Here is a 26,139-nt window from a genome sequence, read left to right as displayed (position 1 = left end):
AGAAATCAATTATAGCAGTGAGGAGGGATGATACCTTAGAAGGATCATCAAATGAGGTCATGTGGGTAAGAAGTAAAAAACACAAAAGGGGCAAACACACTGTTGGGTGTGTACTATAGGCCCCCAAACAGTCAGGGAGAGATAGAGGATCAAATATATAATCAAATGTCAGAGAGTGTAAGAATAATAAGGCAGTAATAGTCGGGGATTTTAACTACCCAGATATTAACTGGAATAGTTTTGGTGTGCAAGGCAGGGAGGGAGAGAAATTCTAAAGTTGTGTCCAGGAGACGTTTTTTCGCCAGTACGTAGAAACTGTGTCAGAACATTGGGAGGTCGACATGATGTGGTCTACATAGACTTTAACAAGGCTTTTGCTCAGGTCCCTCATTGCAGACTGGTCAAGAAAGTAAGAGCCCATGGGATCCAAGGCAAAGTGGCACATTGGATCCAAAATTGGCTGAGAGGCAGGAAGCAGAGGGTGATGGTAGAGGGATGTTTCTGTGACAGGATGTCTGTTTCCAGTGGGGTCCCACAGGGCTCGGTGCTGGGGCCCTTGCTGTTTGTGGTGTGCATAAATGATTTGGGCTTAAATGTAGGGGGTTTTAATCAAGAAGTTCGTGGATGACAAGAAAATTGGTGGGTGGTAAATAGTGAGGAGGATAGTTGTAAACTGCAGGAGGATATCAATGGACTGGTCAGGTGGACAGAGCAGTGGCAAATGGAATTCAACCCGGAAAAGTGCGAGGTAATGCACTTGGAGGGATTACACTATGAATGGTAGAACCCTGGAAAGTATTGAAGATCAGAGGGATCTTGGTGTGCATATCCACAGATCCCTGAGGGTAACAGGGCAGGTAGATAAGGTGGTTAAGAAGGCATTTGGGATACTTGCCTTTATTAGCCAAGGCATAGAATACAAGAGCAGGGAGGTTATGCTGGAACTGTATAAAACGCTGGTTAGGCCACAGCTAGAGTACTGTGTGTAGTTCTGGTTACCACATTATAGGAAGGATGTGATTGCACTGGGGAGGATGCAGAGGAGATTTACCAGGATGCTGCCTGGGCTGTAGGGTCTGATCTATGAGGAAAGATTGGATAGGCTGGGGTTGTTTTCCTTGGAGCAGCGAAAGTTGAGAGGGGACCTGATAGAGGTGTATAAGGTTATGAGGGGCATAGATAGGGTGGATAGGAAGGTACTTTTTCCTTTAGTAGAGGGGTCAATAACCAGGGGGCATAAATTTGAGGTAGAGAGGAGTTGAGAAATTTTTTCACCCAGAGGGTGGTGGGAGTCTGGAACTCACTGCCTGAAAGGATGGTTGAGTCAGAAACTCTAACATTGAAGAAGTATTTAGATATTCACTTGCATTGCCACAGCCTCCAGGGCTATGGGCCAAACGCTGGAAAATGGGATTAGTGTAGTCAGATCTTGGTTGACCGGTGTAGACGTGATGGGCCGAATGGCGTACTGTGCTGCTGTGGTGGCCTAGGCAACTATAGGGAACCCATTTAGTGCTAAAAGGGTTAATGGGGAAATTGAATTATATGCCTAGGCCTGAGAGAAAAATACTGCAACCTTGAGAATAATCCCATCTTGTCTGAGCACAGTTGTAGGATGAGCCCTGAGACATTCCATTTTGTTCTTTCTCAGGCTGAATGTAATCAGGATTGTGATAAGCGTTTGCGTAAACACAACATCTGTTGTGCAGGGAATGAAAATTTACTACTATGTGGATTGGTCAGTTAACTTATGCAAATAAGCGGATAGGTTTGTGCAAAATTTACTGATTGGCTGTAAAAATGCTTTTAACAGGTCTGCATGTATTCTACTACGTGACGGTACAATAGCTCTCGTTGTGTTATCTCCCTTGTGCACAAGTAATAACTGGGGTACCTAAATGATGCCTTGCTGTGATTTACCTCCGACACTGTAAACGGCTATGAGACAGATTAAGACATTTCTACATAATGTTACAAATGAATCAATTTATTGATGAAAAAAATCCATGCAACACGTAAAATAAAAGTACAAAAGTACAGGAAGGGAAACCAACCCAACTGAAAGCTGCTCACTACACATGATCACTTAAAAATACCCAGACTCAAAACTTTCCTCAAATTAGACCCAGTATTTTTTTAAGACACACCTCAGTAGGAGTCATGTTCAAAGCACAACAGGAGTGTGGAAAATGATCTCAGGGTTACTTCTGTTCAATGTCACTGGGTCAAATCACTTCAGTAATTTGATCCATTGGAGAGGCACAGGACATTGCGAGGTCAAATAGTCAATGTGAACGGTTAGGATTTGGAGTTTGTTTGCCAGAAGCAAAGGACAATTCTAACTTGCAGAACAAAGCAAAGCGGAAAAAAAGTAATGAACTTTATTCACCGAGACTGAAAGATTTGGTAAATATTCCATCAGATTGCATGAACATTTGTACTGCTGATGGAAGGTAAAAAACGTGCAGAGTTCTCAAAATGTCGGTTCTTTATCTAACACCTGATTAGATTATTCTACTTTTGAGGCAGACCCAAAAGCACAGCCAAATTAATTGTGAGCTTGTGCGCAAATTGGAGCAATTCAGCAGAGTCTTATCTTAGAATGCACATTTAAACAGCACTGAGGTCATGCCCAAGGTCACTTTGAGGTCAAGCCCCTAAGTCTGGCTCGTTGTGAGGCAGTGGCCGAATCTGAGGGTCACTGAGACTGAAGTGGAAGTTCTGCTCTAAACTTTGGGATTCAGGGATTTGTGTAACCAGTTTCAAGAATTGGGTTCTGCAATCCCCAACCTTTTACTTAGCCTTGGAATCAAGAATACAGGGACTGGAGGCCATTCAAGCTTTCTCCAACAATCAATAAGATCATGGCTGATTTGTATTCTAACTCCATTTATCTGCTTAGACTCCATCTCCCTTGGTTATCAAAAATGTATTAATCACACATTTAAAATCATTAATTCAGCCCTGCCTCTATTTCTTTTTGTGGGATAGAGTTCCAAACTTCTGACATCCTTTGTGTGAAGAAATGTTTCCTAACTTCGCTCCTCAGTGGGGTCTGAGCCTGTGGCCTGGGTCTGAAGCTGTGGATGGAATTTGCTGTTGACGTGAAATCTGGTTCCCTGAGTGGATTGGCCTGTGGCCAATTTTAGCTGGACTGGATCCCCAGAGCCGTCTTCATGTGTTCATACACCACGTAGCTGATGCTTACAGCAGGGATAACCTTCATGAAGTTGGGGGCCAGACCCCTGTAGAGGCCTAACAGCCCCTCTTTAGCCACAATCTTTCGGAACAGACCCATCATGTTGAGCTGTTGCGATTGCTCCAGCGAAGCTGCAAAGAAATCAGTTTCTCTGTTAATGTTGCAATTAAATGAAGCAAACTGTCAACCTCAGGTTCTGAGATTGTATGTGCCAGGTCTGTGGAGTGTACATAATTGCCCATCCCTAGTTGCCCTGAGAAGGTGCTGGTGAAGCTGCTGCTTTCTTAACCGCTGGTAGTGGCTTTGGGTTTTGCTAAAGCATGTCAGAGAGCAGTTATTCCCCTATTTGACCATTGGTGTGGGACTGGAGTCACATACAGACCCAACCTGGGTAAGGATGACACGATTTGTTCCCTAAAGCATACCAGTGAGTTTTTACGACAATCCGATTGTTTCTTTTATCGATACAAGATTTTTACTTTGTGTATTTTTTAACTTCATGCTCCTGCTGTCTCGCTTAGTAAACCAGTAACATGTACACCATCAAATTTCACATTTTTAAAAATTCATTCATGGGATGTGGGCATTGCTGGCTACACCAGCATTTCTTGCCCATCCCTAATCAGAGGGCATCGAAGACTGAGCCACACATACGTTGCTGTGGGTCTGAAGTCACATGTAGGCCAGGCCAGACCCAGCAGGTTTCCTTCCCTAAAAGACATTAATGAAACAGATGGGTTTTTACGACAATCGGCGATGGTTTCCTGGTCGTCATCATCAGACTTTGAATTGCAGATTTTTATGGAATTCAAATTCCACCATTGTTCAGGGTGGGATTCAAATCCAGGTCTCCAGAACATTCACTGAACTCTGGAATAGTTAGTGACAATACCACTATGCCACTGCCTCCCCCATGTAGTGTCGTATATGGTGAGTAATTGTCCTGAGAGTGATATTCAGGCTAACTGAAGCAGGAACAGGTAGAGAGAGCAGTAATGTTTAGGAGTCTTGGCTGGACAAGGGGCAGTGTTAATTCAACAGAAATATAGTCCTCCTGTCTCATGTTGGACTGGGATATAGTGACTGGTAGCTGGTACTGAGTGAAATAAATTAAACACCAATCAGTCTAAATTCTGTAAAAGCAAAATACTGTGGATGCTGGAAATTTGAAACAAAAACAGCAAATGCTGGAAAAATTCAGCAGGTCTAACAGGGTCTGAAGAAGAGTCATACGGACTCGAAACGTTAACTCTGTCTTTCTCTCCACAGAAGCTGTTAGACCTGCTGAGTTTTTCCAGCATTTTTTGCTTTTGCTACATTCTGTAAGCTTTAATTGAAGGCATAGGCAGGAATAAGAGAGACTTGACAACCAGCACCTTACCCTGTGCTTGCATCCGTGTCCTGACTAGAGCTAGTGGGTAGCTGGCTAGCTGTCCACAGGTACTAGATATGGTGCCACAGGCTAACAGGACCAACACTCCTGGATCAGCAGATTCCTTGGCATATTTATTTAACCAGGTTTTCTTCAATGTCTGAAAGGGAAGAAGAAATGTCAGGATGGTGAGCACAGACGACAAAATCCAGGCAAGAAAGCACTCCTTTACACAATGCCCAGCACAGAAACAGGCCATTCAGCCCAACTAGTCCATGCTGATGTTCCTGCTCCACACATGCCTCCTTCTATCCGTCTTCACCTCACCCTATCAACATATCCAATTTTCTCCCTCATGCTCATCCCAACTTCCTCTATTCCCCCCATTGACCTCAACCATTCCCAGTTGTAGCAAGTTCCTCACTCTCAACATTTTCTGTCCCAGATTATCGTTTCTAAAAGCTTTCTCATCACTGAAGTTAAACAGATCCAGCAACTCAAAACTGGTCAGCCACAAGGCGCTGTGGGCCATCAGCAGCAGCAGAATTGTACTCGAACACAATCTGTAACCTCATGGCCCAGCATATCCCCCACTCTACCATTACCATCAAGCCAGGGGATCAACCCTGGTTCAATGAAGAGAGCAGGAGGACATGCCAAGAGCAGCACCAGGCATACCTAAAAATGAGGTATCAACCTGGTGAAGCTCTAACACAGGATTACTTGTGTGTCAAACAGCATAAGCAGCAAGTGATAGACAGAGCTAAACGATTCCACAACCAATGGATTGGATATAGGCTCCGCAGTTTTTCCACATCCAGTCGTGAATGGTGGTGGACAAAAAAACAACTCACTGGGGGAGGTGGCTCCACAAATATCCCCATCCTCAACGACATGGGAGCCCAGCACATCAGTGCAAAAGATAAGGCTGAAGCATTTGCAATCACCTTCAGTCAGAAGTGCTGAGTGGATGATCCATCTCAGCCTCCTCCGGAGGTCCCCAGTATCACAGATGCCAGTCTTCAGCCAATTCGATTCACTCCATGTGATATCAAGAAACAGCTGAAGGGACTGGATACTGCAAAGGCCGTGGGGCCTGACAATATTCTGGCAATAGTACTGAAGACTTGTGCTCCAGAACTTGCCGCGCCCCTAGCCAAGCTGTTCCAGTACAGCTACAACACTGCCATCTACCCGGCTATGTGGAAAATTGCCCAGGTATGTTTTGTACACAAAAAGCAGGACAAATAAAACCCGGCCAATTACTGCCCCATCAGTCTACTCTTGATCATCAGTAAAAGTGATGGAAGGTGGCACTGACAGTGCTATCAAGCGACACTTGTTTAGCAATAACCTGATCACTGATGCCCAGTTTGGGTTCCACCAGGACCACTCAGCTCCTGGTGAGGGCAGGTTATATTAGGCTTTGTATGGTGTAACGTGACAGGATTAATTAATTACCTCAGAGTAAAGGCAGCCCGAGGTACCAGCGACCAGAATATGATTGAATTTTCCATCCAGTTTGAAAGGGAGGAGAGTGGGTCTAAGACTAGGGTGTTAAACTTAAATAAGGGCAACTATGTGGGCATGAAAACTGAGCTAGCTGAAGTGAACTGGGAAACTAGGCTAGGGGATAGACAAATAGAGAAGCAGTGGCAGACATTTAAGGGGATATTTCAGAGTATTCAGAATAACTATATTCCTACTACAAAGAAAAATTCGAAGGGTAATTCAATCATCCGTGGTTAACTAAAGAATTTAAGGTAAGCATCAAATTTAAGGAAAGAGCATATAACTATGAAAGATGAGTGGCAGGACAGATGATTGGTCAGAATATAAAGAATGGCAGAGAATGATGAAAAGGTGAATCGGGGAAAGAAATTAGAGTACGAGAGGAAGCTAGCTAGAAATGTAAAAATGGATAGCAAGAGTAATTACAGGTATTTAAACAGGAAAAGAGTAAGTGAAGTGAGTGTTGGTCCTCTGGAGAGTGAGATTGGGGAGTTAATAATCGATGATAAGGAAATGGCAGATGAAATGAACAAATATTTTGTTTCTGTCTTCACTATAGAGGATACGAAAACATACCAGTAATACATGTAAATCGGGTAGAGGAAGGGAGAGGGGAACTTGGCAAAATTACAATCATTAGGAAGCAGTACTGAGTAAATTGATGGAGCTACGGCTGACAGGTCTCTGGGTCCAAATGGACTTCAGCCTAGGGTCTTAAAAGAGATGTCTAATGAGGTAGAAGATGTGCTTGTGATAATTTTCCAAATTTCCCTAGATTCTGGAAAGGTTCCATCAGACTGGAAAGTAGCAAATAAAGTCCCTCTATTCAAGGAGGGAGGGAAGCAGAAAACAGGAAACTATAGGCCAGTTAGGCTGATGTCTGTTGTGGGGAAGATTTCAGAGTTGATTATTAAAGAGGTTATAGCTGGACACTTAGAAAAGCTCAAAGCAATCAGGAAGTGTCCGCATGGTTTTATGAAAGGGAAATCATGTATAACGTATTTATTAGAGTTCTTTGAAGGAGTAACATGTACTGTAGATAGAGGAGGGCCTGTAGATGTACTGTACTTGGATTTCCAGAAGGCATTTGATAAGGTGCCACATCAAAGGTTATTACGGAAAATAAAAGCTCAGGGTGTAGGGGGTAACATATTAGCCTGGATAGAAGATTAGCTGGCTGGCAGAAAGCAGAGTATACATAAAATGGGTCTTTGATTGGCAGGGAGTCCCACAGGGGTCTGTTCTGGGCCTTCAACTTGTCACAATTTTTATCAATGACTTAGATGAGGGGAACAGAAGCCTGGCGGAGCTGAGGAGCGTGTTGCTTCAGCTGTTTCGCTGTTTCAGGAAGCGAGTAAGTTGATTGGCCGGTAAGTGTTCAGTCTATGGGACAGTGTGTGAGAAACCAGCTTAGGACAGGCGAGTTAAAGTAGATTTAGAAATAAAAAGAACTAACATTTTAAAATAATAAAACAAAATTCAAAAACTTTATAAAATTAAAATCAAACAATGAAGATAAAAAACTAAAAGAAAGTGATTTAAACAAACATCTAAAACACATACCTTGCAGTTAAGAAGCATATAACCTGTAGTTGCCAGTGGTACTAGCATTCAATAAACACAGTAAATTGTAGCATACATAGGAAGAAAGTAATTAAAGCAAATTAACTAAATAACATAAGCTAGAATGGTCGGACAGGTGTTAAGTTGCAGCTGTGAAATGTGGGAGCTTTTGGATGCCACGGTGATTGATGACAAACACGTCTGCAGGAAGTGGAAGCAACTTGAGGAATTCCGGATCAGGATTATTGATCTGGAAACCAAAATGCAGACACTGAGCAACATAGGAGAGGAGGAGAAATACCTGGATACTTTGTTCCAGAAGACAGGCACACCTCTTAGAATAGAGCCAGCTGTTTTGGTCAGCAGTGAGGGACACTGACTGTCAGTGAGGCAGGTAATGGGACCGAGCAGACAGTAGGGAAGGTGCCTCAGGCTTTGCAATTGTCAAACAGGGATGAGGTGCTGACAACCTGTGTGGATGAAAGAAAGAGAGGTCTGAAGGGTGGATGAGCTGGCTGGACATGGCACTGTGGTACAGGAAGCCATTCAAGTGGGGGATGCAAAAAGGAATGTAGTGGTAATAGGGGATAGTATAGTGAGGGGGTTTGACACTGTTGTTTGCAGCAAAGAGCGAGAGTCCAGGTGGCTGTATTGCCTGCCTGGTGCCAGGGTTCAAGACATCTTCTCAGGGCTGGAGAGGAAATTGCTGTGGGAGGGGGAGGATCCAGTTGTCATGGTCCATGTAGGTACCAATGACATAGGTAGAACTATGAAAGTGGTTCTGCAAAATCAGTATGAGGAGCTAGGTACAAAATTAAGAAGCAGAACCTCAAAGGTAATAATCTCTGGATTATTACCTAAACCGCGTGCTAATTGGCAAAGGGCAAATAAGATTAAAGAGACAAATGTGTGGCTCAAAGACTGGTGTGGGAGAAGTGGGTTCCAGTTTGTGGGGCACTGACATCAGTACTGGGGAAAGTGGGGGCTGTACCGTTGGGACAGTTTACACCTGAACCGTGCTGGGACAAGTGTCCTTGCAAATTGCATAACTAGGGAAGAGAGGGCTTTAAACTGAACAAGAGGGGTGAGGAATCAAGCTTGGGTAGAGGTAGCAATTCAAGGGGTAGAGTCAAGACAGGAGATCAAAATAGTAATATGAGAAATGAGGGTCAGAGAATGGCAGGAAGGGACAGAGAGAAAAAACCCTAAGAATACATCAACAGTCAAGACTAGATGTTACAAAAAGACAAAACTGAAGGCTCTCTATCTGAATGCACGCAGCAATCATAACAAAGTAAATGAATTGATGGTCCACATTGAAATAAATAAATATGATCTGATAGCAATTACGGAGACATGGCTGCAGGATGACAATGATTGGGTCCTTAATATTGAGGGGTACATGACATTCAAGAAGAATAGGAAGCTAGATAAAGGTGAAGGGGTAGAACCGCTAATCAAAGACTGCATTGGTACAATAGTTAGAGATGACCTTGGTTCAGGAGATCAGGATGTAGAATTGGTTTGGGTGGAGATGAGGAATAGTAGGGAAAATAAGTCATTGGTGGGAGTGGTCTACAGGCCCCTTAACAGTAGCCAGTGTAGGACAAAGTGTTCAAGAGAAAATATATGTGCGCTTGTGATAAAGGGACGGCAATAATCATGAGTGATTTTAATTTACACATAAACTGAAAATCAGGTTGGCAGCAGTAGCCTGGATGAGGAGTTCTTGGAATGCTTTCGAGATAGTTTCTTATAGCAGCATGTTCTGGAACCAACCAGAGAGCAGGTTGTATTAAATTTGGTATTGTGTAACGTGACAGGATTAATTAATGACCTCAGAGTAAAGGCACCCCTAGTCAGCAGCGACCACAATATGATTGAATTTTCGATCCAGTTTGAAAGGGAGAAGAGTGGGTCTAAGACTAGTATCTTAACTTAAATAAGGGCAACTATATGGAGGTGAAAGCTGAGCTAGCTGAATTGAACTGGGAAACTAGGCTACAGGATAAATTGATGGAGAAGCAGTGACAAAGACACTTAGGGGGTATTTCAGAGTATTCTGAATACGTATATGCCTACGATAAAGAAAAATTCTAAGGGGAGGACCCACCATCCGTGGTTAACCAGAGATGTTAAGGAAAGCATCAAACTTAAGAAAAAAGCATTTTTTTTATTCATTCCTGGGATGTAGGCATCGCTAGCTAGGCCAGCATTTATTGCCCATCCCTAATTGCTCTTGTCCAGATGGCATTTAAGAGTCAACCACATTATTGTAGGTCTGGAGTCACATGTAGGACAGCGGATTTCCTTCCCTAAAGGACATTAGTGAACCAGATGGGTTTTTAAAACTATCGACAATGGTTTCATGGTTGTTATTTGGCTTTTAATTTTTTAAAAATTGAATTCAAATTCCACCATCTGCTGCGGCAGGATTCAAACCCAGGTCCCCAGAGTATTACCTTGGGTCTCTGGATTACCAGTCCAGTAACAATACCACTACGCCATCACCTCCCCTGGAGAGGTTAATGAAAGCATCAAACTTAAGGAAAAAGTATACAACTCCACAAAGGTGAGCGTCAGGACAGGTGATTGGGCAGAATATAAAGAATGACAGAGAATAGCTAAAAGATTAATCAGGAGAAAGAAATTAGAGTTCATCTGCTTCATCTTACACTTTATCTCTTTCATTCAGGAAGCTATGGCTTTGTTTACCTGACCTTTCTCCCTTGTGGAAATGTACCTTGGCTTGACCTGAACCCTCCTTTTTAAAGACAGCCCCAGTTGTTCCTTTACTGTCTTGCCTGTCAATCTTTGGTTCCAATTTACTGAGGACAGATCTGTTCTCACGCCATTTAAATTTGCCCTCCTCCAATTAATGATTTTTACTCTAGATTGCATCTTGTCCTTTTCCATAGCTATCCTAGACATTGTAAGACAATGATCACTGTTCCTTAAAAGTTCCCTCACACTTGATCCACTTGGCCCACCTCATTCCCCAGAAGCAAATCAAGCAATGTGTCCTTCCTCGTTAGGCCGGAAACATGCTGATGTAGAAAATTCTCCTGAACACATTTCAGAAACATACGAACATACAAATTAGACCATTTGGCCCCTTGAGCCTCCTCCGCCATTTAATAAGGTCATGGCTTATTAATCATGAATGTGATCATGATCTGATTGCAACCTCAACCCCACATTCCTGGCTACCCCCCGATAACCATTCACCCCCTTGCTTACCAAGAATCTATCTACCTCTGCCATAAAAATATTCAAAGACTCTGCTTCCACCACTTTTTGAGGAAGAGAGTTCCAAAGACTCACAACCCTCTGAGAGAAAAAAATTCTCCTCATCTGTCTTAAAATGGATGACTCCTTATTTTTAAACAGTGACCCCTTGTTCTAGATTCTCCCACAATAGGAAACATCCTCTCCACATCCACCCTGTCAAGACCCCTCAGGGGCTAATATGTTTCAATCTAATTGCCTCTTACTCTTCTAAACTCCAGTGGATACAAGCCTAACCTGTCCAACCCTTCTTCATAAGACAATCTGTCCATTCCTGCTATTCGTCTAGTGAACCGTCTCTGAACTGCTTCTGATGTATTTACATCCTTCCTTAAATAAGGAGACCAATGCTGTACACAATACTCCAGATGTGATCTCATCAATGTCCTGTACAACTGAAGCATAACTTCCCTACTTTTATATTCAATTCACCTAATTACCTGCTGTACCTGCAAACTAACCTTGCGATTCATGCACTAGGATACCCAGATCCCTCTGAATTTAAGAGCTCTGCAATCTCTCCCCATTTAGATAACAAGCTCCTTTTTATTCTTCCTGCCAAAATGGACAATTTCACATTTGCCCACATTATACTCCATTTGCCAGATCTTTTCCCACTCACTGAACGTATCGATGTCACTTTGTAGCCTCCTTACTTTAATACCTATTTTTGTTGTCAATTTAGCAATCTGTCCCTTCATCCAAGTCATTGATATAAAGTGTAGAAAGTTGAGGCCCCAGCACTGATCCCTGTGGCACACCACTTGTCACATCCTGCCAACCAGCAACATACCTATTTATGGCTAGTCTCTGCTTCCTGTTACCAGCCAATCCGCTATCCATGCCACTATGTTACCCCCTACACCATGAGCTTTTATTTTCCTCAGTAACCTTTGATGTGGCACTTTATCAAATGCCTTCTGGAAATCTAAGCACAGTACATGCATTGGTTCCCCTTTATCCACAGCACATGTGACTCCTTCAAAGGACTCCAATTAATTGGTTAAATATGGTTTATTTTACTAACTAATATTATTTCTACATATAAATAGGGAGACAGAAGGTCATTGGTGGAAAGATGATGGAATTCTGACTCAAAGATGTAACAGAAAAGCACGTGGAATCTGAAAATATAATAAAGAGCATGGATTCTTGATTAACGGACCATACTGAATTATTTGAAGGAACAGAAAAGGTAGATAAGGGTTTTGCAGTACATGTAATATATTTGGATTTTCAAAAGGCCTTTGATAAAGCACCGCATAGTAACCTCAATACTGAGGTCATAACATGTGGTGCTGGGGAATGAAGAACTGCAAGTTTCATATTTTAAGCAGCAGTTGGATTGAGCATTTATAGCTGTGGACACCCTGTATCTTAAGGGTGCACAGGCTGGGAGGGAATGGGTGACTGCCAGAAAGTCGAGAAGGACCAGGCAGATAGTGCAGAAGTCCCCTGAGTGCATCTCGCTCTGCACCTGAGATTCAGTTCTGTATAATGAAGAGAGTGGTGGTTCATCTGGGGAGAGTAAGAGGAAACTTGATCCAAACCTTTAAGATCCTGAGGGGTTCTTGACAGGGTGGATGTGAAGAGGATGTTTCCTCTTGTGGGAGAATTTAGAACCAGGAGTCACTATTTAAAAGTAAGGAATCTCTCATTTAAGACAGAGGAGGAGAAATTTTTTTCTCAAGAGTGTTGAGAGTTTTTAGAACTCTTTCTCAAAAGGCAGTGGAAGCAGAGCCTATGAATATTTTTAAGGCAGAGCTCGATAGATTCTCGATTAACAATGAGGTGAAAGGTTATCAGTGGTAGGCAGGAGGTTACAATCAGATCAGCCATGACCTTATTGAATGGCGGAGCAGGCTTGAAGGGCCAGATGACCTACTCCTGCTCCTAATGGATAAAAGAGCGCGAGGAGAGCGGCGGAGACGCAGGATAAAAGGGCGCGAGGAGAGCGGCGGAGACGCAGGATAAGAGGGCGCGAGGAGAGCGGTGGAGACGCAGGATAAGAGGGCGCGAGGAGAGCGGCGGAGACGCAGGATAAAAGAGCACGAGGAGAGCGGCGGAGACGCAAGATAAAAGAGCGCGAGGAGAGCGGCGGAGGCGCAGGATAAAAGAGCGCGAGGAGAGCGGCGGAGACGCAGGATAAAAGAGCGCGAGGAGAGCGGCGGAGACGCAGGATAAAAGAGCGCGAGGAGAGCGGCGGAGGCGCAGGATAAAAGAGCGCGAGAGCGGCGGAGACGCAGGATAAAAGAGCGCGAGGAGAGCGGCGGAGACGCAGGATAAAAGAGCGCGAGGAGAGTGGCGGAGACGCAAGATAAAAGGGCACGAGGAGAGCGGCGGAGACGCAGGATAAAAGAGCGCGAGGAGAGCGGCGGAGACTCAGGATAAAACAATGTGAGGAGAGCGGCAGAGACACTAGAATGGGAATAGAGGGATACAGACCCCGGGAGTGCAAAATGTTTTAGTTGACGGGCAATATGATCGGCGCAGGCTTGGGAGGACCGAAAGGCCTCTGCCTGTACTTTGTTTTTTGTATGTCTGCATGTGCCAGAGGACTGGGGAACAATGTCCTTTTCTAATGCGTTGTTATATAGGCAATAGTGCCTTTTTTTATTCACTCATGGGATATTGGTGTCACTGGATAGGCCAGCATTTATTGCGCACCTGTAATTGCCTTGAGAAGGTGGTAGTGAACTGCCGTTTTGAACTGCTGCAGTCCCTGTGGTGCAGGATTTTGACCCAGCAACAGTGAAGGTGCAGCAATATATTTCCACTCACCATGAGTGGCTTGGAGGGGACTTCCGGGTGGTGATGTTCCCATGTGTCTGTTACCTTTTTCCTTCTGGATGGTAGAGATTGTGGTTTCGGAAGGTGCTGTCCAAGGAGTCAGGAGGTGACTTACCCATCACAGGATTCCTAGCCTTTGATCTGTTCCTGTAGCCACAGTATTTATATGGCTAGTCCAGTACAGTTTATGGTCGATGGTAACCCCCAGGATGTTGATAGTGGGGGATTTAGCAATGGGCGATGGTTAGATTCTCTCTTGTTGTATGTAGCTGGTCATTGCCTGGCACTTGTGTGGCACAAATGTTATTTTCCACATGTCTGCCCAAGCCTGAATGATGTCCAGGTTTTTCTGCATATGGATGCAGACTGCTTCAGTATCTGAGCAGTTGCAAATTGTGTGCAATGTTCAGCACCATCAGCGAACATCTCAACTTCGGATCTTATGATAGAGGGAAGGACGTTGATGAAGCAGCTGAAGGTGCTTGGGCCTAGGACACTACCCTGAGGAACTCCTGGGGCAGCAGCATAACAAGGATAAGTGTGAAGTTATCTACTTTGGTAGGAAAAACAGAATGACAGAGTATTACTTAAATGGTGATAGATTGGGAAATGTTGATGTACAAAGAGACCCGGCTTGTTACTCACAATAAGAGATTGTGGTGGAAGAATTAATCCAGGCTGGTCTTTTGGTTCAAACTGGTTTATTTAAGACAACTCCCCAGTGCTACTGACTTCAAAAGGGTGCCAGCTGTATCTTTTTATTCTGTTTAGATGGGATAATCAATGCCCATCACCCATTTAACTAGCAATTGGCTTTAACAAAGTTATTACCATGCAATGTGATTACTTATACATTGACAGGATGCCCTCTTTTCTTCTTAAATTAAAACCTTGGAAAAAACCTTAAAATAAAACTTTTTTTAAAAAAAAAACAGAAGGAAATAATGCCACATATTTCACATCTATAGTTCCCATATTTCTTTAACAAAAAAAGTTTTTTCATTGCATCATTATAACATAAGACACGCCTCTGCCAATACATTTAATCATTTCTTAGAGCAGGCACTTCCTTTCATAAAACTTTCTGATAGTTGGTGACTTGTGTCAACCCATTGTATCTTAGAGATCTCTCTCCTCTCTAACATTTCTTTTATTACCTGGAAAAACTCAGCAGATCTGGCAGCATCGGCGGAGAAGAAAAGAGTTGATGTTTCGAGTCCTCATGACCCTTCAACAGAACTGATCTTTCTTTACAAGGAGGGAAATATAAGCTGGTTTAAGGTGGGGTGGGGGCGTTGTTAGGATAGGAGCAGATCATCAAAAGATGTCACAGACAAAAGAACAAAAGAACACATAGGTGTTAAAGTTGGTGATATTATCTAAATGAATGTGCTAATTAAGAATGGATGGTAGGGCACTCAAGGTATAGCTCTGGTGGGGGTGGGGGAGCATAAAAGATTTAAAAATAATGGAAATAGGTGGGATTCATATAGATTTTTCTTTTCCCACCTATTTCCATTATTTTTAAAGCTTTTATGCCCCCCAACCCCCACTAGAGCTATACCTTGAGTGCCCTACCATGCATTCTTAATTAGCACATTTGTTTAGATAATATCACCAACTTCAACACCCGTGTTCTTTTGTCTGTGACATCTTTTGATTATCTGCTCCTATCACTGCTTGCTTGTCCCTACAACCAAACCCCCCTCCACTTCTTTCCCCCCACCCAACCCTACCCCCCACCTTAAACCAGCTTATATTTCACCCCTCTCCTTGGATTCACCTAGTTCTGCTGAAGGATCATGAGGACTCGAAACGTCAACTCTTTTCTTCTCCGCCGATGCTGCCAGACCTGCTGAGTTTTTCCATGTAATTCTGTTTTTGTGTCGTCCCAAAGAGACCGGTTATCAACATAACATTCCATTGGCAAACTTTTCTCCCATTGCCCCTTATATAATATTTCTGTTAGTATATTGGATCGGTAAACCCCCATATCTAATGCTTCTACTAAGGCCAGTGTTTCAGCAGCCAAGGAGCTTTTCACAACATTTTTTATTTTCTCAGCCTCCGAAGCCAGCGGACAACATTTATCATTCTTTCCCACCAAGATATGATAAACCCGGCTGCGCTAGAGAACCTGTCTGGAAGATTGGCATGTGAAGCATCAATACAAATGACTAACCTCATCTTCTAGATCACCCAAGGCTGGAAACTGGAGCACACATCTCAGAATTTAATTTTTTAAGTGTTTTATTTGCTCTCAGTGCTTGCCCAACTGTAGCATGTTTCATCATGGTGCTCAGTTCCAACACATCAGAACTTGCGTCAGGCCTAGTCTGATTATACAACCAGTTCAACTGCCCAGTCAAACTTCTCAACTGTTTTGTTTCTTCCTCGGCAGCAGGACCCTCTTTATGTGAGGATCTAACCCGAGTTATTGGGATATGATTAACATTTTCTAGATAAGGTTGTTGATTCAATGTCAGTCCTAACTTGCTCTGCTTAATGTCTAAACCTATGTATTTAAAGGCCCCTGAATCCTGACTTCCTGACCTGGGATTCCTTCTTTATCTTCTCGATTACCCATTGTTCCAATTCTACAGAGCCTCCCCACAGAAAATCATCACATGCATGATAAAGATTCCAGCTAGTTTCTCCTTATGGTACCAATAGAACATTGCGTTGTCTGCCTTTAACTGAATGCAACCTGTTTTTAACAGGAAAGACTCACAGAAAAATACCAAACTCTTGATGCATCATTCAACCCATAAACACACTTGTTCAATTTCCACAGCTTTCCTTCTACACCCCTGGCTTCTTTGGGTGGTTAATCGATTTGCACTCCCAGGAATAGGATGCCAAAATAGATAAAACAAATCTTCAAACTCACTTTCCCCATAGTAGACGAGTCCACTCTGATATCCTGATCGCCTCTTCAAAGCCCCGGGCTACTAATCTCACTTTGGCCTTATGTGTGCTGTCTGGGAGCACCTTTTCTGTACAGATCCATCAGAGATAAAGCTGACTGTCCTCTGTCAGGTATTTCAGAATATACCCCAAATTCCTCCCAACTTTCTAACTCTTTCCGTTAGGCTTCGTATATCAGCTTATTTTCCAATTTATAAGCAGCTACTAGAATCTCTTGGTCATAAGGCTTCTACTTCTATTGAGATTGCTAGCTTGCTCTCTCATCCTCATTCCTGTTAAGCTATGGCCTCTACTCACATTCTCTCCCTTTCTAGAACGCTATGATATGATCTTTCTCCCATCTGAGCAGAACCAGGTTCGCAAGTCCGTGATTTTTTTTTTCTGGTCCACTGTCAGAACTCATACTGCACTTTCTGGCTTTCCACATCTTTATCTTGGTTTGCTAATCGATAGGTCTTGTCTCCTGTCCTTCATCCTGCACATTTAGCCAATGTTTGTATTTACCAGTGGCCTTTCCTGCTGTCCCTATGATACTGGCATCCCTCCACACACTGGTGTCTTCTGTCATGTATGTTACCTTTGTTCCTACTTTGGGTAGTTGCCCTTTTGGATGAATAGCGTTGTTCTGTACCTCAGTATTACTCTGTTCATAGTCAGTCAACCCTGTACCTGCTGTCATCTGCCTCTCGTAACTACCCAGTGTATGTGTGAGTGTGTGTGTGTGTGTGTGTGTGTGTGTGTGTGTATATGTGTATCGCATGGTGCCTCCTCACATTCTACGTTCTGTTCAGAACCTGTAAAGGTATAGTCAGCTCCAATTAACCTTGAAGAATGCACCCTAACAGTTTGATTGCTGTGTTGCACAATTACTACTTTCCCATCACTCCCTATTACTTTGCCAGGTCCTTTCCACTCTTTCCGGCTTCCTTTTCATAATATACCATGTCTCCTTGACCAAAAAGTATTCCCGATGGTCTTATGTGGTGCCTTAGGGCCTGCCGAATTTTCTCCATGAACTTATCGACAATGGTCCTTTTGTCTTTACTATGAATCAGTGGAGAGGCTAAATCTGGTTGTCATATCTATGAAGTGTAATAAAAAAATACCCCTATCCTTATCCCAAACTTTCAAGTCCATTGCCACTGCATCATTAAACTCCCTGGCTCCTGACAAGCTCACAACAGGACACGGTGGTGTCTTGCAATATTTAAAGGCAAATTTCACACTGAGCAGTGATTTGTTCAATAAAGTCATCATATCCTTTATCAACCACTCCCACATCTTGAAGTAGAGTCTTCAGTTTCTAAAGTGCTGGATGTGCAAACTGTCCAGTTGCAATTTCTAAATAATCTTCCTTTTGTCCACTAAATTCTTATTCTCAGCAGTTAACAAAACATCATGAACTTTTTGATGAGAAATCTCTGGCTTCCTTAGTGGCAAGCAATAATGGCCTGACCGAGTAAAATGTAGATCCACCATTTTTCCAAACATGATTGCTCTACCATTCCTCATATCTAGCATCATCTGAGCCTCCTTCATCACAGAAAGACTCAACAATAGCGGTATCTCACTAGAAACCACATCAGTACTGATAAACAGATCGATCCCTGCTACCTTACAAGGGAGACCCACCCGTCTGAAGGACGTTAATGTATTGTCATCTCTGAACCTGAAGCGGGTAGGGCTTTCATACTCCTTGATCTACCGCCAGTCTGCCTCAACGAAAGACTCCAGATAGCAGTCAAGCCAGTCCATGCCACACACTGTAGAAGTGCAACTACTGTCCAGTTGAAGGAATCTACCGTCAAGATACTCATCACCAGATTCAAACTCTCAGTGATCAATACAATTCCATCATGGCAGTCACCATCATCATTTTCATGTGAATCCACCTCGTGGGTCACTTCAAAAAGACAATCCTTTCGCTCTGGGCAGTTCATCGCGTAAAGATAATGGAATCACATCGAAAACACCGATTAACCATTTCCTGTGCATTTTTTGGGTTTAAATGCCTATGGTCACTGTCCCAGACATGCTTTTTGTCCTGATTCTCAAATTGGCTAGGATCACGACAATTTTCAGACTGCTTAACTCTACCTTTATACTGGAATCTTCATCTAATATTAAGTCGACCTCACAACTCGGCCACCATTAAATCCTCTTATCCTTTGTTTACAGCAGAGCTGTTCGCATTTGCTAAAAGGGCAGGGAACGACTGTTTCCCCAGAAATATTTTTAAGGCAGTAGCTATTTGATCTAGGGGAGGATCTTTGCCCTGGAATTGAAGCCCTGTTAGTACTAAAAGACTATCAACGTGAGAAATGCAAGCACAGTCCAGTAATTTAAATGCAAATACTGATTCCAGAATTCCAAGTTCAAATCTCTGTAGTCCTCTGTACCATTTATCAAAATCCATGATATATTCTTCCATGGGCTTATCATCTGATTTTGTAAACCTATCAAAGATCGTCCAAATTTCATATGCTTCCAACAACTCATCCTTTTCATAAAACTTATCCAAAAATTGTAACGGACGGTTTAATCCCTCTTCATGATCCAAATCATCCGCTTCCACTCTGAAAATACCTTACTCCTCACCTTATCATTACCAGCCAAAAGTAACACCAAAGCCATACCTTGCTTCTTCCAGGGTAGTTAAGTGACCCAGGTCCACATTTCAACTTCAGCTTTCCATTGCTGATAAGGTTCAGAGTTAGAAAAGAATTGGTGGATAGTCGAAGCTTGCGAATTTGCACCGTCCTTCCGCCATTCCATAACTTAAATTGTTAGCAACAGTGCACTTCCTTTCCCTCAGAGGATTGAGACAAAAATCTTCATATACAGCAACCAATCAGCAAAGCTTAAAACTGCTACCATGTTACTCACAATAAGAGGTTGTAACTCTTATTGAGTTAAAACAATTAAACTAAATTAACAAGATTGGGATAAATCAGGCACAGCCCCTAATTCAGGTCAGCCGTAAAATCAAGAACAAAGTTTAAAGGAAACTTACAAACTTTAAACCAAAACGTGATTAAAGGGGTTGATAAAGCACCCCAGTCCCCGCAGCGCCCACCGAGCACAGAAGGAATAAGAGGCTGTAGTGGAAATATTAGTTGAAGCTGGTTTATTTAAGACAGCTACTGACTTCCAAGTAGCTTCCACACAAAGTGTTCCAGCTGTATCTTTTTATTCTGTTTAGATGGGATAATCAATGCCCATCGCCTGTTTAACTGGCAATTGTCTTTAACAAGGGGATTACCATGCAGTGTGATTATTTATACATTGACATGGGTGTCCTTGTACACCAATCGCTGAAAGCAAGCATGCAGGTGCAGCAAGCAGTTAAGAAGGCAAATGGTATGTTGGCCTTCATTGCGAGAGGACTTGAGTAGAAGAGCTTACTGCAACTGTACAGGGCCTTGGTGAGACCACATCTAGAGAATTGTGTGCAGTTTTGGTCTCCTTACCTAAGAAGGGATACACTTGCCATAAAGGGAGTGCAGTGAAGGTTCACCAGACTAATCCCTGAGATGGCAGGAGTGTAGAATGAGGAGAGATTGGGCTGACTAGGCCTGTACTCACTGGAGTTTAGAAGATTGAGAGAGGATCTCATTGAAACGTATAAAATTCTGACAGGGATGGACAGACTGGATGCAGGGATGATATTTCCTCTGGCTGGGGATCTAGAACAAGGGGTTACATTCTCAGGATATGGGGCAGACCATATAGGACTGAGATGAGGAGAAACTTCTTCACTCAGAGGGTGGTGAACCTGTGGAATTCTCTACCACAGAGGCTGTGGAGGCCAAGTCACTGAATATATTTGAGAAGGAATTGGATAGATTTCTGGACTCTAAAGGCATCCAGGGGTATGGGGAGAAAGCAGGAGTACAACGTTGAGATAGAGGATCAGTCATGATCATATTGAATGGTGGAGCAGGTTTGAAGGGCTGAATGACCTACTCCTGCTTCTATTTTCTATGTTGCTGTGATTGACCTCCAACAACCACAACCATCTTCCTTTCTGCCAGGCATGACTCCAAATAACGGAGAGTTTTCCCCTAATTCCCACTGACTACGGTTTTGCTCGGGGTCCTTGATGCCACACTTGATCAAATGCTGCCTTGACGTCAAGGGGAAGTCACTGTCATTCAATTCTTGAGTTCAGTTCTTCTGTCCATGTTTGGACCAAGGCTGTAATGAGTTCAGGAGCTGAGTGGCCCTGATGGAACCCAAACTGGGTGTCAGTCAGCAGGTTGTTGCTGAGTAAACGCTGCTTGATAGCACTGTTGATGACCCCTTCTATCACTTTACCGGTAATGGAGTGTAGACTGATGGGGGGTAATTGGCTGGTTGGATTTGTCCTGCTTTTTGTCGACATTGCATACCTGGGCAATTTTTCATATTGCCACGTAGATGCCAGTGTTGTAGCTGTACTGGAACAGCTTGGCTAGGGGCGTGGCAAATTCTGGAGCATAAATCTTCAGTACTATTGTTAGAATGTTGTCAGGACCCAGGTCTATCCAGTATCCAGTGCCTTCAGCTGTTTTCTTGAGATGAAGTTGAGTGAATCGAACTGGTGAAGACTGGCATCTAGCATGCTGGGGAACTCAGGAGGAGGCTGAGATGGATCATCCACTCGGCACTTCTGCATGAAGATTATAGCAAATGCTTCAGCCCTGTCTTTTGCACTAATGTGCTGGGTTCACCCAACATTGAGGATGGGAATATTTGTGGAACCTCCTGCTCCAGTGAGTTGTTTAATTATCCACCACTGTTCAAGAACACAAGAAATAGGAGCAGGAGTAGACCACATCGAGCCTGCTCCACCATTCAATACGATCATGGCTGATCTTGGGATTCAATTCCATTTTCCTGCCTTCTCCCTAAATCCCTTAATTCCTTGAGAGACCAAAAATCTGTCCATCTCGGCCTTAAATGTGTTCAATGATGGAACATCCACAACCCTCTGGGGTAGAGAATTCCAAAGATTCACAACCCTTTGAGCGAATAAATTTCTCCTCATCTCAGTCCTAAATGAATAAATTTCTCCTCATCTCAGTCCTAAACGATCGACCTCTTATTTCTGAGACTGTGCCCCTCGGTTTTATATTCCCCAACCAGCGGAAACAATCTCTCAGCGTCCATCCCGTCAAACCCCTTCAAAGTCTTGTATGTTTCAATGAGATCACCTCTCATTCTTCTAAACTCCAGAGAATATAAACCCAATTTACTCAGCCTCTCGTCATAGGACATCCCCCTCATCCCAGGGACCAATCCAGTGAACCTTCGCTGTACTGTCTCCAATGTGAGTATATCCTTTCTTAAATGTGGAGGCCAAAACTGCACACTGTATTCCAGATGTGGTCTCACCAAAACCCTGTGCAACTGTAGCAAGACTTCTTTATTCTTGTACTCCAATAAAAATATATCCTCATTGCAATTTCTTAATTTTAAACTGGACCTTTTGGAAGAACAAGGACCATTAAGATGGCTGACACTCTGTGAGTTATTGTCTATGAGTCACTAGAACAAAAGAAGCCACTTTGCCGTTTCGAAAATGTCACACCTCGTTATTTCTGAGGAGCTACTACAGATGACCTGGGGAATGCACAGCCCAACTTTTTTTAAAATTCATTCACAGGATGTGGGTGTCACTGGCTGGGACAGCATTTATTGCCCATCCCTATTTACCCTTGAGAAGGTGGTGGTGAGCTGCCTTGAACCGCTGTCCATGTGGTGTAGGTACACCCACAGTGCTGTTAGGGAGGGAGTTCCAGGATTTTGACCCAGCGACAGTGATGGAACGGTGATATATTTCCCAGTCAGAATCGTGACTTGGAGGGGAACTTCCAGGTGGTGGTGTTCCCATCCATCTGCTGCCCTTGTCCTTCTAGGTGGTAATAATTGTGGGTTTGGAAGGTGCTGTCTCAGGAGCCTTGGTGAATTCCTGCAGTGCATCTTGTAGATGGTACACACTGCTGCTACTGTGCATCAGTGGTGGAGGGAGTGAATGTTTGTGGATGTGGTGCCAATCAAGTGGGCTGCTTTGTCCTGGATGGTGTTGAGCTTCTTGAGTGTTGCGGGAGCTGCACCCATCCAGGCAAGTTGAGAGTATTCCACCACACTCCCGACTTGTGCCTTGTAGATGGTGGACAGGCTTTGGGGAGACTAGGAGTGAGTTACCCGTCACAGGATTCCTACGACAGCATTGTCTGCACCCGCCCACTGCCATGATCTTCCAGTCTTGCTGCAAATCAATAGGCTTCTGGCTGGGGCGCCGCCTCGCCCCCAGCACGTCCCACTTGTGAGGGGGCTGGAAAATCCCTGCCCTAGTCTCTGACCTGTTCTTGTAGCCACAGTATTTATATGGCTTGTCCAGTTCAGTTTCTGGTCAATGGTAACTCCTAGGATCTTGATAGTGGGGGATTCAGGGATGGTAATGCCATTGAACATCAAGTGGCAATGGTTAAATTGCCACTTGTTGGAGATGGTCATTGCCTTGCATTTGTGTGGCACTTAACTATAGTGCTGTCCCCCTGATCTATCACCCCAACCCCCATGGACTCCTCTGGCCAAACTCGCGCCCCCCAACAGCACCCCCCAACACCTCCCCACCACCGCAAACCAACCGAATCCCCGAACACCCAAAATCCCCCAACCACCCAGTCCCAGTCCCCACTGACCACTCCCTCCAATTACCATCTGTCCACTACCCTCCCCCACTTAACCACCAACCCCCAGCCCCCAATCCTACCCACAAATCTTCCAAATCTACCTTTTTACCTGGCTTCTAAAAGTGGCTGAACCTTTAAATTTGCTTCATGGCAGCTAGTGACATAAAAAATGGAGTTTGGCTTCCTTAGCTCCGAATTTCCAGCCCTCAATATAAGGCCTCAGGAATGTGCTGAACCAGACAATTCTTGCCCAGCCAGAGCCGGAAGGTCGGCTGAGAAAGGAGCAACTGGATTTCCAGATTAAAAGACCAGGAGCAGAGTTGCAACCCGTCTCCGATTGCCACCCCACATAAATTCAAGCTCCTTGATTTCCTCAATGCTCTTAGCCCCTAATCTGGTATGGAAGGATTTTTTTATTCATTCTGGCTAGGCCAGAAATTTATTGTCCATCCCTCATTGCCCTTGTTCAGATGCTATTTTTTTAAGAGTCAACCCCATTGCTGTGGGTCTGGAGTCACGTGTAGGCCAGACCAGGTAAGGACGGCAGATTTCCTTCCCTAAAGGATATTAGTGAACTAGATGGGTTTTACAACAATCAACAATGGTTTCGTGCTCATCATTAGGCTTTTAATTCCAGGTTTTTTTTATTGAATTCAAATTTCACCATCCATCATGGTGGGATTTGAACCCAGGACCCCAGAGCATTAGGGCTGGGTCTCTCGAATGCTGGTCTAGTGACAATACCACTATGCCCCCACCTCTCCCTTCAAATGTGATGATAGACGCAAAATATTTGTTTAATGCCTCAGTGACATTCACGACTGACTGTGGCAGGACTGCAGGGCTTAGATCTGATCCATTGGTTGTGGGATTCCTTAGCTCTGTCTATTGCATACTACTTCCATTGTTTGGCATGCAAATAGTCCTGTGTTGTAGCTTCATGAGGTTGACACCTCATTTATCAGTAAGCCTGGTGCTGCTCCTGGCATACCCTCCTGCACACTTCATTGACCCAGGATTGGTTGCCCAGCTTGATGGTAATGCTAGAGTGGGGGATATGCCAGGCCATGTGGTTGAATACAATTCGGCCCACAGCATCTCAAGGGTGCCCAGTTTTGAGTAGCTTGATTTGTTCTGCACCTATCCCATTTAATATGGTGATAGTGTCACACAACATGGTGCAGCGTATCTTCATTGTGAAGATAGGATTTTGTCTCCACAAGGACTGTGTGGTGGTCACAAGTACCAAAACTGTCATGGACAGATGCATGTGCAACAGGTAGATTAGTGAAGGCAAGGTCAAGTAGATTTTTCCCTCTTGTTGGTTCCCTCACCATCTGCTGCAGGCCCAGTCTGGCAGATATGTCCTTCAGGACTTGGCCAGCTCGCTCAGTGGTGGTGCTACCCAGCCGCTCTTGAACATTTATCCAGATTTCAGTGTATGGAACAGTGACGGGCAAATGAGACTGATTACTGGCCCATCTTCCCTCAAACAATAAATTATATCAAACAATAAATATTCAAGGTTTTCTCTTTGAACCTACCTCATAGATAGCAAGGTCAATGCCGGCATATGGAATAATACCCAGAATGTTTGGAATGTAGCCTTTGTAAAATGCAATCAATCCTTCCTTCCTCATAATCTTCTTGATGCAATCCCCTATCCCCGAATACTGTCCTGTCTTTCGCAGAGCCATTCTGGTCTTCAGCACCTTGCAACCATCAGCAAAACAGAAGAAGAATAGTTAGCACTTAGACTGAAGCAGAGCTCAAGACTTCCACTATTAAATGATGAACTCCTGTGTACTTTCCCCACAGCAGTGGCCAAGATTTAATCATGTTCTTCAGATAAACTGGAGATCAGACTCTCTATTGATGACAGGAAACTGGGAATGTGAGCAATGAGGAGGGTGTTAAGAGGCTTCAAAGTGATTTAGACAGGTTGAGTGAGTGGGAAAATACATGGCAGATGCAGTATAAAGTGGATAAGTGTGAGCCATGGTGGTATCATTGAATGTCAAGGGGAGGTGGTTAGATTCTTACTCATAGGAGATGGTCATTGCCTGGCATTTGTGGCACGGATGTTGCCACTTATCAACCCAAGCCTGAATGTTGTCCAGGTTTTGCTGCATTGAGGAGTCTCATATAGTGCTGAACATCCACACTGCTGACCTTATGATGGAAGGGAGGTTATTGATGAAACAGCTGAAGGAGGACACTACCTTGAGGAACTCCTGCAGTGATATCCTCGAATTGATGGCTGCTGCTGATATAGGGATGGTGATGGTGGTGTCAGGGACATTATCTGTAAGGTATGGTTCTATGAGTATGACTATGTCAGGCTGTTGCTTGGCTAGTCCGTGGGACAGCTCTCCCAATTTTGTCTGAAGCCGCCACATGTTAGTAAGGAGAATTGACAGGCTGGATGTGACATCGTTTCTGGTGACTAAGTCGATGTCAGATAGTTTGTTCTGTCTCATTCCTTATTGACTTTTCTGTAAAGGTTTGGTACAACTGGAAGTCTTGCTAGGCCACTTCAGAGGGTAGTTATGAGTCAACCACATTGCCATGAGTCCGGAGTCACGTGTAGGTCAGACCAGGTAAGGGTGGCAGATTTCCTTCCCTAAAGGGCATTATTGAACCAGATAGTTTTTACAATAATCTGATAATTTCATGGTCACCATTTCTGGGACTAGCTTTGAATTCTAGAGCTATTAATTAATTGAATTAAAATTCCACCAGCTACAGTGGGATTTGAACCCATGTCCCCAGGATATTGGCCTGGGCCATTGGATTACTAGTCTAGT

The 26,139-nt window shown here is 43.7% G+C and overlaps 2 protein-coding genes across 2 annotated transcripts in view; one reads left to right on the top strand and one right to left on the bottom strand.

The window, feature by feature from the left end:
• The window catches only part of henmt1 (HEN methyltransferase 1), a 112,975-nt gene extending 100,887 nt beyond the window's left edge, over positions 1–12,088 (top strand). Inside the window, exon 8 of the mRNA XM_041208347.1 lies at positions 11,987–12,088. Coding sequence (XP_041064281.1) covers positions 11,987–12,027 — 41 coding nt within the window. The 3' untranslated portion in view covers positions 12,028–12,088. The remainder of the gene's footprint in view (positions 1–11,986) is intronic.
• The window catches only part of LOC121289173 (calcium-binding mitochondrial carrier protein SCaMC-1-A-like), a 92,513-nt gene continuing 68,340 nt past the window's right edge, over positions 1,967–26,139 (bottom strand). The window contains exons 8-10 of the mRNA XM_041208344.1: positions 24,877–25,044; positions 4,581–4,731; positions 1,967–3,330 (exon numbers count right to left, since the gene is read on the bottom strand). Of these exons, the coding sequence (XP_041064278.1) occupies positions 3,146–3,330; positions 4,581–4,731; positions 24,877–25,044 (504 nt within the window). The 3' untranslated portion in view covers positions 1,967–3,145. The remainder of the gene's footprint in view (positions 3,331–4,580; positions 4,732–24,876; positions 25,045–26,139) is intronic.

The sequence above is a fragment of the Carcharodon carcharias genome, chromosome 16, assembly GCF_017639515.1.
Source record: "Carcharodon carcharias isolate sCarCar2 chromosome 16, sCarCar2.pri, whole genome shotgun sequence".
NCBI classification, from domain to species: domain Eukaryota; kingdom Metazoa; phylum Chordata; class Chondrichthyes; order Lamniformes; family Lamnidae; genus Carcharodon; species Carcharodon carcharias.
Note: the sequence above shows the minus strand (reverse complement) of the source record. Positions and strands in the feature narration are given on the sequence as shown.